General features: G+C 39.7%; 1 protein-coding gene across 1 annotated transcript in view; it reads left to right on the forward strand.

Moving 5' to 3' along the window:
- Positions 1 to 13,290, forward strand: part of exoc4 (exocyst complex component 4) — a 507,730-nt gene that overhangs the window by 389,817 nt on the left and 104,623 nt on the right. The window contains exon 11 of the mRNA XM_073066788.1: positions 11,913 to 12,049. Coding sequence (XP_072922889.1) covers positions 11,913 to 12,049 — 137 coding nt within the window. The remainder of the gene's footprint in view (positions 1 to 11,912; positions 12,050 to 13,290) is intronic.

Below are 13,290 nucleotides of genomic sequence, written 5' to 3' on the forward strand. Positions count from 1 at the left end.
GAGCGTGGAGGTGATGTTGTTGCCAATCCAAACTGAACAGGGTCTTCAAGTGAGGAAGTCCAGGATCCAATTGCATGAGGTGGTATTGAGGCCAAGGTCTTGGAGTTTGTTGATTAGTTTTGAGGGGAGCTACTTACTAGCTATCAATACAACGGAATACAGTTATTTTGAAGATAGAGCCAGGTTGACAATCAGAAACACTTTTGAGACCCGGTCACATAAGCAGGGAAGTCTTGAAATCCTCAAGAGATCCTATATGCTGTCATTTCAGATGTGCTCAGACATCATATTGCTCATGGAATCTGGTGGCATATCACCAATTTCATAAAATTTCCCACAATTATAAAGGGGAGTTTGTAGGCAGAATGTGTGCCAGATTGAATTTGTAGCATGGTCACTAACTTCATTTCTTACGATAGTATTTGACCCAGGGCTGTCAGCAAGTTTCAAGATATTTACACTTTTTAAAATAGCTGAACTATTTTAAAGAAAATTTAAAGTTGTCTTTAAATGTTCTGAGAATTGTATTTATTTTTACATGTTAATTTTTAATTTTTACATTATCTGTGTTTGCATTTGTCAGTAGTATTTGCAAACATTTGAAGAGTTCTAACAACTGATTTTTTTCCTGGACATGTGTATTAACCATCTGTCAAAGTTTCACAGGGTCTGGTTGTTCAGCTTCAGAGACTTAGCCAATGTTTGTCCATCATGAAGATCACTGCCAGCCAATGGCAACCATGCTAGAACCTGACCCACCCAGAAGGTCCTGCGGATAAGTGCCAGAGTGGGAGCAGACCTGACTGCTTTAAGCTGTGGTCTGCTTCTTTTGGAAACACAATAACAGATTACCTCATTAAAGGCTAAGACAAAGATGTGACGTAGAAGTATAAACAGAAGATGCCTGTCAGGGAACATCAGAAACACAGTTAAAGTTCAAAGTAAATTTGTTATCAAAGTGCATATATGTCACTATATACAACCCCAAGATTCATCTTCTTGTGGGTTTTCACAGTAAATACAAGGAAACACAATAGAAGTAATGAACACCTGCACCCAACAAGATGGACAAACACCTGTGTACAAAAGACATCAAACTGCAAATACAGAAAGAGAAAAAATATAATATAATAAATACGGTAAATAATTAAGTACATTTTATTTGATGGACTAGAGGTCCATCAGGTAATCGATCAATCAGTCAATAAATAAATAATCAATCAATATTAAGAACATGAGATGAAGAGTCCTTGAAATGTTTCAGATTTGTAACCTTTCATCAGAACAGAAGAACTCTGTGGAAGTGGTATATCCAGTAGAGGAAGATAGGTGAGGACAGAGCAGAGAAACCAAACCATCAAATAACATATGTAAAGAGAGAAGAAATTACTTCAGGTTACATGAGAGTTGGCTATTTCTAACAAATAGCTGAATATCTGAAATTATTGAATGTGAAATTTCAGCAAACAATCTCCAGCTTAAATTGAGCAGTCATTGGAGCAATGTCAGAGGCCAAAGACACAGTGGATGTGGGATGGAGAATTAAATTCAGAGGTAGGTGGAAGCTCAGGGTCCCCCAATTCTGTAATGTAATTACCCACTGCGCATTTCATTCTCCACCAATTTGTGAAAAGCATTGACGGAAGAATCCCAATCGAGTATCTCTGCAAGGAGTGGAAATGGTACTAATTTCTTCCACTTAGCAAGGATACTAATCACAAATGTTGGACTCAATATTGCATGCAACAGCTTAAAAAAAAACACACTTTCCTGATTGTGTCAGAACTGGCTAATCAGTCCCAACCCAAAGGTTCAATTTCTGTGTGTCTACTCCAACAAGTTTAGACCAGGTAATTTAATAACTTAAATAAAACCTGGCTCCTTCACTTGAGCCTAACAGGGCCTGAATATATCACTGGCATATGTCATGAAATTCATTGCTTTGTAGCAACAGTACAGTGCAGTACATAATATTGATTTAAAACTATAAATTACAATAATATATATAATTAAATAAGTCATGCAAAAGAGAACAAAAAAATAGTGAGGTAGTGTTCATAGGTTCATTGTCCATTCAGATATCTGATAGTGGAGCAAAAGAACCTGTTCCTGAAACATTGAGTGTGTGTCTTCAGGCTCCTAAACTATCTCTTTGGTGGTCACAATGAGAAGAGGTCATGACCTGATGATAGAGATCCTTAAAATGGATGCTGTCTTTTTGAGGTATTTCCTTTTAAAGGTGTCCTTGATGCTGGGGGGAGGCTGGTGCCCATAATGGAGCGGATTGAGTTTGCAGCTTTCCGATCCGGTGCAGTGGACCCTCCATACCAGACAGTGATGCAATCAGTTAGAATGCTGTCCCGGATAATCTGTAGAAATTTGTGAGAGTTTTTGGTGACATACTAAATTTTCTCAAACTCCTACTGAAATATCGTCTTTGTAATTACATTAATATGTTAGGCCCAGGATAGATCTTCAGAGATGTTGACATCCAGGAACTTGAAACTGCACACCCTTTCCATTGCGATCCCGTGACAAGGATTAACGTGTGTTCCCTTGACTTCCCCTTTCTGAAGTCCACAATCAGTTCTTTGGTCTTAGTGATACTGAGTACATGTTGGTTCAATATGGATCAGGTATCAGAAACATTACAAGTCCTTCGTCTTGTCAGGGTTTCAGTTGCCTGTGCTTGAATTAGATTTGGGTCAGGTATTACTTTTACACTTCAGCAGATCTCTAATATGAAGCAGCTTTATGAAGTAGTAATTTCACTTATTGTTTTTTTGACATCCCTAAAATAAATCCCACTTTGGAATTTTTATGAAAATTGCAGCCTTCTCCCTTAACCTTTCTGATGCATCCTTGACCAGGATGAATATGTGGAGGATAACTAGGAAGTGGTTCAAGTTCTGTTCATCTAATTGAGTCATCTGCTCATCTGTGCTCTTCAGGTTAAATCTATTGTGTTTAATTTCTGTGCTGTTGCAGCCGTTTTTATTTTATCAATGGTTTCTGCCCCCTGCTGTTTACAGTTGATCTACAATCAATATTTATTTCTTTGTAGTTTATGGTAGCTGGAGATAGCAACAAAAGTGTATTACATCAAGCCCTGGGACCAGTTGGGGTCCTGTCATAGTAATGGATTATTACACTGTGTACAGTACTGCAGACAGGTGAAACCTGCTGAAGTGGAACAAATCGGTACCGATTGCCGCTCCCCTCTGAGACACTGACTTGGATGTCGGCTTTCTGTGCTGACAGATTGATTGATATATTTGTGGCCAGTCCTTAATGAACAGTGCCCAACATGGGTCAGTGCTAGCCACTGCTGAATAAGCCCTGTCAGAGTGGGAGGAAAATGAATAATGTTTTCAAAACCTATCACTGTAGATTTAGGAGAATGCAGATGGCCAAAGAGAGCAAGGTCAGTTACCTCCACTGTAATTAAGACCAAGCAAACGCTTAATCTTTTCCATCTGTCAACAGGTAAACTGAATAGCCAGCAAGAATATAAATTCTACATGGAAGTATCTCCATGTGCTGTGTGTCTAAAACATTATCAGAGTTCGAATCAAGTTTATTATCACTGACATATGTCTTGGAATCTGTTCGATTATTTATTTATTTATTGAGATACAGCGTGGACTAGGACCTTCTGACCTTTGAGCCACGCCGCCCAGCAACCCCCAATTTAACCCTAGCCTGATCATAGGACAATTCACAGTGACCAATTAACCTACCAACCGACACATCTTCAGCTGGGGAGTGCTAGTGCCCATGTTGGAGCTGGCTGAGTTTACAACACTCTGCATTTTTTATCTGATCCAGTGCAGTGGTCCCACCATACCAGAGGGGATACAACTGGTTAGAATGCTTTCCACAGTACATCTGCAGAAATTTGCTAAAGTTTTTGGTGACATGCCAAATCTCCTCAAACTTATAAGAAAATTATATTTTGAGGAGATTTGGGATTATGGAGGTTTTCCTCCCGCCTCAGTAAAGGTTGATGAGGTTGCATTGCAAATTATGGTACATTTGATTAAAAAAACTTACAGCTTTTATCCAGTGGTGCCTGAGGGATGTGGCAATACATTGGGATTTTACTTATAGTCTGCTCCAGATCTCTGCAGAATCCACCATTGTTTATACTGGCATTCCTAGACTGGGTGCGCAATTGCTGCAGGCTTCATTACACAAATCTACATGAAAAGCAAAGGAACTGGTTACTTTTTCAATAACATAACTCTCTCAAAAGCAACTCAATTGAATTACTGTGTACATTTTTGTTGGACAGTTCACTTGAATCCACAACTTCCTGGGACAATAGCAAAACTACTTTCTATCTTTACAAGCAAGTTGCAGTAGGCTGTATGTAATGGTTATATTGAAACAAAAATTATAGTCTGTGGTGGTTTATCATCACACACACATCCTCCTATTATCAGCACTACTTTCTAATCCTTTCTTCCTCATGGAAATATCTACCTTCCTCATGTAGATATATTTTCATCAACTATTCATGTAGCAACATCTAACAGCAGATTTCACCTGTGCAGGATGTCTGATGCTTAGATTTACAAGTTAAAATAAACTATGTCCAAAAATACAACAGTTTCATAATTTCAACTTCCTATGGTACTTGTAAATGTTTTGCTTCTTCCCTCTCCCTGTGGGCCAGTTGGAATTATTCTCATTATTTCAGACCATTCATGTTCCACTTAAGACACTTAAGCTCAAAACTTTTAAGTGAAACCTCACTGAAGTACCAGTCGAGTGCAGTTCTCTCTCTGTGTTGTGTGTGACTTAAATGTACCGTCTTGTGCACCTTTGTCCAGAGGAACATAGAAAACCTGTACACAATACAGACCCTTCGGCCCACAATGCTGTGCCAAACATGTGGTTACTTTAGAAATTACCTAGGGTTACCTATAGCCCTCTATTTTTCTAAGCTCCATGTATCTATCCAAGAGCCTCTTAAAAGACCCTCTTAAAAGACCCTTTTGTGTTCATTTGGCCATATACATGATTATGGTTGAATGATAACAAACTTGAAATGAGGTGTTTACCTTTTTTCTCTGGTATAAAGATAAAAGAAAAGCAAGGAAGTTATCCAAAATATCCCAGACAATAAACTCTTCTTGAGCTTCCAACCAGGTACAATATTGATTTTAACTGTCGTTACGATGGCAAACTCTGCCGTCTTCATCAGGGATGACTCCTAGTCTGTTGAAGTCAGTCCTATGACCATTGCAAATGCAATGTTCTGCTACTGCTGATTTCTCTGGGTAACCCAAATGGATACACCTCCTGTGCTCCATGATGCAGGTTTCCACTGTGCATCCCTTCTGGCCAATATCTGCTGCTCCACATTCACAGGGAATTCTCTAAATGCCAGCTGTCCTGGGTCGCAGGTGATCTTTGACCCGCATAAACTGTCTTCCCTATATTTCCATGGTTTCTGGAAGGATCGCCAGGGTACTGAAGAAATACCGGATTCATATCATTCACAAACCTGTAAGGAAGCTCAAATCACAAAACTACTGTGCCATGCCAGTGACTTTTGGGACCACCTGGTAAAGTAAAAGTAAAACTAGTGGAAAAGAATTTTAACAAAAATGAAGGTCTCACGCTAAGTAAGAACTGGAATTCAATGGTAAGCAAGGTGGGAGAGCAGAAACCTGATGAGATGAGTACTAACCATTCAGGAGGGATGGCCGATGTGGTATAAATACCACCAGGCTACACGTGCCCAGGCATTATCCCTGATGAAGATGGCAGAGTTTGTCATCGAAACGCTGGTTATAATCAATATCTGTAACTGCTGGAAGCCCAAGAAGAGTTTATTTCCATATACACCAGTAAAGCACCAGATCTTTTTTCATCGTAGACAATATTTAAGTCTCTTTTTCTTTTACTGTAATAAAAATATTTTAAAATGTGTTATTTGTTCTTTCCTGATTCAGCAGTGGGAGATATCAGAAAACAAATGAGGCACTGTACATGTATTAAAGTTATAAAAAATACTTTATTGGAATTATATCATGAATAAAATACAAAAAAAATAAGGAAGAATACGTTATGAAGTAGAGAAGAAAACAAAATAATACATTATCCACTTAATAGGACAGTAGGTATTTGCACTTACCCCAGGAAAATACATTTTCACCATTATCTACTCTTATTTCACACTAAGTTCTCATAACTTTGCTGTGGCTGGTTCACTTATTCTTTCTCAAAGCCTTCTCATATTCCAGACTAACACCATTGGTGCAGCATTTTACCAAGAAGAAATCAAATTTACCTTTTTCCTTGTATTCATTCACCACCAGCGCGAAAACAAATTGGCTGGCAACAATCAACTGTTTTTATTTTGTGGAGGTTTACTGTGTGCAAGTTTATTACATTACTTCTTACAACTGTGACGATATTTCAGTTGTGAATCATTGACTGCAAAGTGCCTTGAGGTTTTGAGAGACATTGTATCAATTATTATTTTTGTTTCTGGTCTAATACTCATCCCTCTCCAAGGAGGACCAGTGAGATTCGGTACAGAGTAGTTACGGTACAGAAAGAAGACATTTGGCACACCAAGCCCTTAACAGCTCAGTGTAAGAGTATGTGTACTCATCCCATTTTACACCCTATCCCACAGAACTGTAAGTGCTTTTCTTTTAAGGACTAATTCCTTTCTGAATGCTACAGTTGGATCCCTTCCATGACTAATTCAGACTGCATTAACAAAATTTGATATTCAGCTTTTGATTCTTTTGCCACTCACCTTCATAATGTACCTCAGGTCTTGATCCTTTGTCAATGGGAACATTTCCTCTCTACTTCTTCAATATCCTTCACAATCTCCTCTATTCCAAGAAAGTATTTCACATATTCACGTAACTAAATTCCCTTATCCCTGGAATCATTTTATTAAACACGCAGTGTAGCAGTTAGTGCAACACTATTATAGCTCGAAGCCTCAGAGTTTGGAGTTCAATCCCAGCGTCCTTTGTAAGGAGTCTCTGTACGTCCTTACCATGGATTGTGTGGTTTTCACCAGGTGCTCCAGTTTCCTCCCACAGTCCAAAGATGTAACGAGTAGGTTAATTGGTCATTGTAAAATCTCATGTCCCTTGATTATGTTAGGGTTAAATCAGGATTGTTGGGGTTTGCTGGGTACTGTGGCTTAAAGGGATGATTTTGCACTGTATTTCTAAATAAAAAAAATTATAAATCTGATATTCAGATTCAGATTCAGTTTATTGCCATTTAGAAACCACAAATGCAATGCAGTTAAAAAATGAGACAGCGTTCCCCCAGAATGATATCACAAAAGCATATGACAAAACAGACTACACCAGGAAATCCACGCAACGTTTGGCAATCCCCAATCCAGAGTCCAGAGAGGCTGCTGCGTATTAATATCACGTTACCGTCTAGCGCGTTCCCCGGAAAGGAGCTCCAAATCCACCAGACAAAAACAAGACCAGAAACTAAAGCTACAAGACCTGCACAAAACCACATAGTTACAACAGTGCAAACAATAGCATAATTGATTAAAAAAAACAGACTATGGGCACAGTAAAAATAGTCCAAGATGTTAAAGGACTGTAAGTTCAAAAGAAATCACCACAGTTTCCACAAGTCCCCAGGGTCCCGACAGACTCACCATCCCACACCGGCGGCAGAAGTGAGTTCCCTCGCTATGGACTTCCAAGGCGCCGCCCGACTCAGCCTCGCAGAGGCAGCACACAGTGAAAGCTCCGTCGAAACCAGCCTCGCAGACGCAGCACACACCGAAAGCGACCTGAGTCCGTCGAAAGGACTCCGAGTCCATCGAACCTCCGAGCCGACGACCATCCCCTCCAGCACAGCTTCTCCAAGCACCATCCTCTGCTGAGCATATTAAGACGTCCCCGCCAACGGCCATCGGCAACGCGACCCCGAGGACTGGGGGCCTGTTCTTCCCAGCAGAGCCCCGGACCTCAAAGCTGCAGCAGCAACAAAGAAGGTCTTCCTGGAATTTCCCGATGTTTCTCTGTGCTTCCACGTCTGTTTTCAATCGATTATGATTGCGCACGGCACCACACTTCACAAATAACAGATAATCAGTTCCGGAGTGGCCACTGCAAGCTGCGTCGCGCCGCCTTCTTGGATCTCCAGCTCCATTCTAAACCCTTTGTATCTTTTCTAAATTGTGATGCTCATATCTTCAATCAGTGATGTCATGGAATCATAGAAAAGTATGGTAGAGAAACAAACCCTTCAGCCCATTTAGTCAGAGCCAAACCATTTAAACTGCCATAACCTTCCATACCTCTACCATCCATGTACCTACCCAAACTTCGCTTAAACATTGAAATCAAGCTTGCATGGACCCTGGCAGCTCGTTCCACCCTCTCACAACCCTCTGAGTGAAGGAATTTACCGTCATGTTCCCCTTAATCTTTTCACCTTTCCCCCTTAACCCGTGACCTCTAGTTGTAGTCGCACCCATCCTCAGTGGTAAAAGCCTACTTGCATTTACGCTATCTAAATCCCTCATAATTTTTGTATTCTTTCATCAAATCTCCCCACAATCTTTTACATTTCAAGGAATAAAATCCTAACCTATTTAACCTTTCCGTCTAACTCAGATCCACCAGTCCCAGCAACATTCTTGTAAATTTTCTTTGTACTTTTTCCATGTATTCATGTAGGTTACATGGTCGGTACAACTTGGTGGGCCGAAGGGCCTGTAATGTGCTGTAGATTTTCTATGTTTCTATGTTTCTTTCAACTTTATTTACAACTTTCCTGTAGGTAGTTGAACAAAACTGCACATATTAGTCTAAATTGGGCCTCACCAACACCTTATACAACTTCAACATAACTTCCCATCTCCTGTACTCAGTACTTTGAATTATGAAGACCAATGTGCCAAAAGCTTTCTTTATGACTATCTACCTATGCCGCCACTGTGAATGAATTACGGACCTATATTCTCAGATCTCCTCACTCCCCAGTGCCCTGCCGTTGGCTGTGTAAGGCCTACCCTGGATGGTCTTACCGAAGTGCAACACCTTGCACTTGTCTGCATTAAATTCCATCTGCCATTTTCCAAATAGTCCAGATCCCACTGCAAGCTCCGATGGTCTTTCTTGCTGTCCACTACACTGTCAATCTTGATGTCATCTTCAAATTTGCTTATCCAGTTAACCACATTATCATCCAGATCATTGATAAAGATGTCAAACAATAACGGTCCTAGCACCGATTTCTGTGGCACTCCACTACTTGCAGGCCTCCAGCCAGAGAGGAAACCATCTTCTACAATGCACCTTTTATTCTGACTGGCACGTACAAGCTTTATATTCTCAAAATTTCACTTTTGAAAGCCTCCCACTTACCAAGTACACCTTTGTCAGAAAACAGCCCGTCCCAATCCACACTTGACAGATAATTTCCGATACCATCAAAATTGGTCTTTCTCCAATTTAGAATCTCAACCTCCGGACCAGACCTATTTTTTTTACCATATGTTCTTTGTCCTGGCTCTTGTATTTTATGTATTGTTTTATTGAAGCCTGGAATCCTGTATACACTTGAACCATTTTCTCAATTTGTTTTCAACAATGTACATATAAACTTGGATGCTGGTCTTCCTCTGCCTCTTTTGGAATGGTGCCCTGTCATTTATATTTTCTTTTCTACCCGAGGTTTATAGTTGAGATACTTGCACTAGAGTATAAAGTAGTTTCTGGTTTTCTGCTCTCCTCTGAGGAAGTGGGTCGTAGCTCAGGCCAGTCCATGATAGACCGTTTTGAAACCAAGTATTCATTAAGTGATCAGCATTCTTTTGTGGTGTCCTATCATAATATTATCTGGCACAGCTTTCACAGTTTTTATTTAAGCAGACTAAATTCACTGGAGAGGCATTCATAGTTGAGTGGTTTCATACTCATGAGTAACTAAATAGCACAGCAATCAAACACCAGTCTGATAACCAGATGTTTTTTGACAATTTCCTGCTGCTGCCCAGCATCTCCTGTTTCCAGTTTCCACAAGGAACACTTGCCGGGGTTTTATATTTGGTGAATGCCGTGTGTGAATAAATATAACAGAATTGGATTCAGGGGCAGAATAACATTAATCCCAGGGTTTTGTAGCCTAGTAGAGGAAGGTTGTCCAAGAAAATTGGCTGGAAGGAGGGAAAACAAAAATGTTTTGAAGGAAAATAGCTGATTTTCAACTTTTAGTTTCTGTGTGAATATTTAAATATGACATAATCCTTTACATTCATGCTCTAATAACTTAGGTTATTGGGTATATACTAATAACTTGGGTGGCATGGTAGCGGAGTAGTTGTGCAATTTCTTTACAATGTCAGTGATCACTAATCAGTCTATAAGGCATTCTGCATTCTCCCTGTGACATCGCGGCTTTCCTCCGGGTGCCCCGGTTTCCTCCTACATTCCAAAGATGTATGGTTAGGGTTGGTATACCACGTAGGTACAGGAAGAGTGTCAATACTTACAGGCTGCCCCCAGCACAATCTTCACTGATTTGATTTGATGCAAATGAGTCCTTTCACTTTATGTTTCTATGTACATGTGGCAAATAATGCTAATCTTTAATCCAACAGATACTGAAAAATTTTAGCTTCAGTAATGCTGCACGTTATGGTCTACTGTAGAGAAGTCAAACAAAAGTGCACCAGTTAAAACTGATTTTAAAAAAAAGCAACTCAAGGTTTGATTTATCACGTACAATGACTAAAGGATGGATTTCCAGACTAGATGTTGAAGGCAAGAATACTGAAATAATTAAGATGATATATGCTCTGAGGTCGTGAACTATAAACTCTAAACAGATGCACTTCAAAGGGCTGATCAGCATTCTTTTTGCAAGCGTATTGTATCACTGAGATCTTTCTGTCTTGTTGTAGAATGCGGTAAAGAAGTGGTGTGAATTTGTGCTTCATATTGAACAAGATTTTCTTCACAAAATGATACTGAAGGAAAATTCTTATTTTAAATTTTATCAGAACTATCTAATAACTGACATAAATAGCAAAAAAATCTATCCACTGTGCCTTTTAGGTTATGGAGTAAGGTACAAAATATTTTCTTAACCAAATTTAATTATTTTACATATACAATATTACATGAATAATGTTATGTTTTTCTTAACAAATCAAATCCATTTTATTTGGTTTTGTGTTTATTAAATAGCTTGTGGAAGTTGTAGCATCATAAGCACTTCATAAATAGTGTAGAAATCAGACTCATTGGTTGCATGGTAGGACAGCCATCTCACAGTCACTGCAGCCCAGGTTCCATTCGGAACTCTGGTATTATCTGTGTGGAGTCTGCATGTTTTCCCTTTGACTCAAGTGCTCTGGGTTCCTGCATACGTTACGATTGTTGGGTTACTGATGAATGAATATGAGAGGGGTGGTGGTAAGGGAGGTGGAGAAGGTGAGTGAATAGATTGAAGAGAAATAAATGGGGAATTAAGGTTAATGAGATTTCTCAATTGCCATGAGAGCCAGCATTCAAATATGAGCTGAGTAGCTTCCTATGGTATAAGAAACTGTGGAAATCTCACTCTCCCATGGACTGCTGGATAAAATGATTCACAACGTAGAGGGTTGTGTCATTGACTCTGCACTTGTGAGTTCTAAACAACTTGAGGCTGGGCTGAGGTGGAAAATAATGGGAAAGCATTGACCTACTCCATCTTGGCCCTTCAGCTTGTCACAGTGAGACTGCTGAACGTCCAACACTGATGGTATGACTAACTACCTCAGCACAAGGATTTGGATGACAATTCATTTATTTTTAGAGACATTTTAGCGTGAAATATATGTCATTTATTACATTTTCCCTCATGAAATCTATGCTGTTTAATGAGGTGTTACTGTTTTGTCCCTGTAGAGCACCGTGGTGGTGGAAAAATCGATGCAGGACCTGGTCAACCTGATGCATGACCTGAGTGCCTACTCTGACCAATTCCTGAACATGGTGTGCGTGAAACTACAGGAATACAAGGACACCTGTGCCCTTGCCTACAGGTAACCACCAACAGTGCAAATGAAGCTGACCTTCATTCTGTCATTTTGTTCCTACATTCAAGGATCAACTTTATTTGCCATATACATCTACATGTTTTAGGAATTTCCTGTGCTATGTTGCCACAACATGCAACTAGTAACGACAATGTTAATCAATTACAAAGAATAAAGAATTATATTAAAAATAAAGTTAGAGGGTAAGGTATGGATATGGAATAAAATTCGCATAAATAGATAAATACCAGCATGTATTTAAAATGTAAACATCATTATAAAAAGTGGTTAAAATTTTTTACAGTGACTGAGGTAATAGACGGAGGTGGGGTAACTACAAATGGTTGGTCAGATTAATTGCCTGGGGGAAGATTGAAAACTTGGCTGGGTGGTGTAATAACAACAACCTCTCACTCAATGTCAGTAAGACCAGGGAACTGATTGTAGACTTTAAGAGAGGGAAACCAGAAGTCCATGATCCAGTAATCAGAGGATCAGAGGTGGAGAGGGTCAGTAACTTTAAATTCCTAGGTGTCACTATCTCAGAGGACCTGTCCTGGACCCATCGTATAAAAATTATTGTGAAGAAAATAAACTACAATGCCTGTACTTCCTCAGGAGTCTGCGGAGGTTCAGCATGTCATCGAAAACCTTGGCAAACTTCTATAGATGTGTGGTGGAAAGTGTGCTGACTGGTATGGAAACACCAGTGCCTTTCAGCAGAAAATTGTACAATAGGTAGTGGATTCAGCCCAGTGCATCACGGGTAAAGCCCTCCCGACCATTGAACACATCTACATGAAACATTGCTGCAGAAAAGCAGCACCCATCATCAATGATCTTCACCACCCAGGCCATGCTCTTTTCTTGCTGCTGCCATCAGGTAGAAGGTACAGGAGCCTCAGGACTTGCACCACCAGGTTCAAGAACAGTTACTACTCCTCAAACTTGAACAAAAGGGAATAGCTACACTCATTCAAAGACTCTGTTATATTTTTGTTTTCAGTTAACAGTTCCTGATGTTTACAGTTTACAGTTACTGTTCTATAGATTTGCTTAGTAGACCCATAGAAAAAGAATCTCAGGATTGTATGTGGTGACATGTATGTACTTATAATAAATTTTACTTTGAACTTGGGAGGAAGAGACGGAAAGAAAACAAACTAATTCTGCCATACGTAGGAATGAATGCATGTATATACAGTGCCTATATAGAACATAGAAATCTACAGCACACTACAGGCCCT

This window comes from Hemitrygon akajei, chromosome 14 (genome assembly GCF_048418815.1).
Source record: "Hemitrygon akajei chromosome 14, sHemAka1.3, whole genome shotgun sequence".
NCBI classification, from domain to species: Eukaryota; Metazoa; Chordata; class Chondrichthyes; order Myliobatiformes; family Dasyatidae; genus Hemitrygon; species Hemitrygon akajei.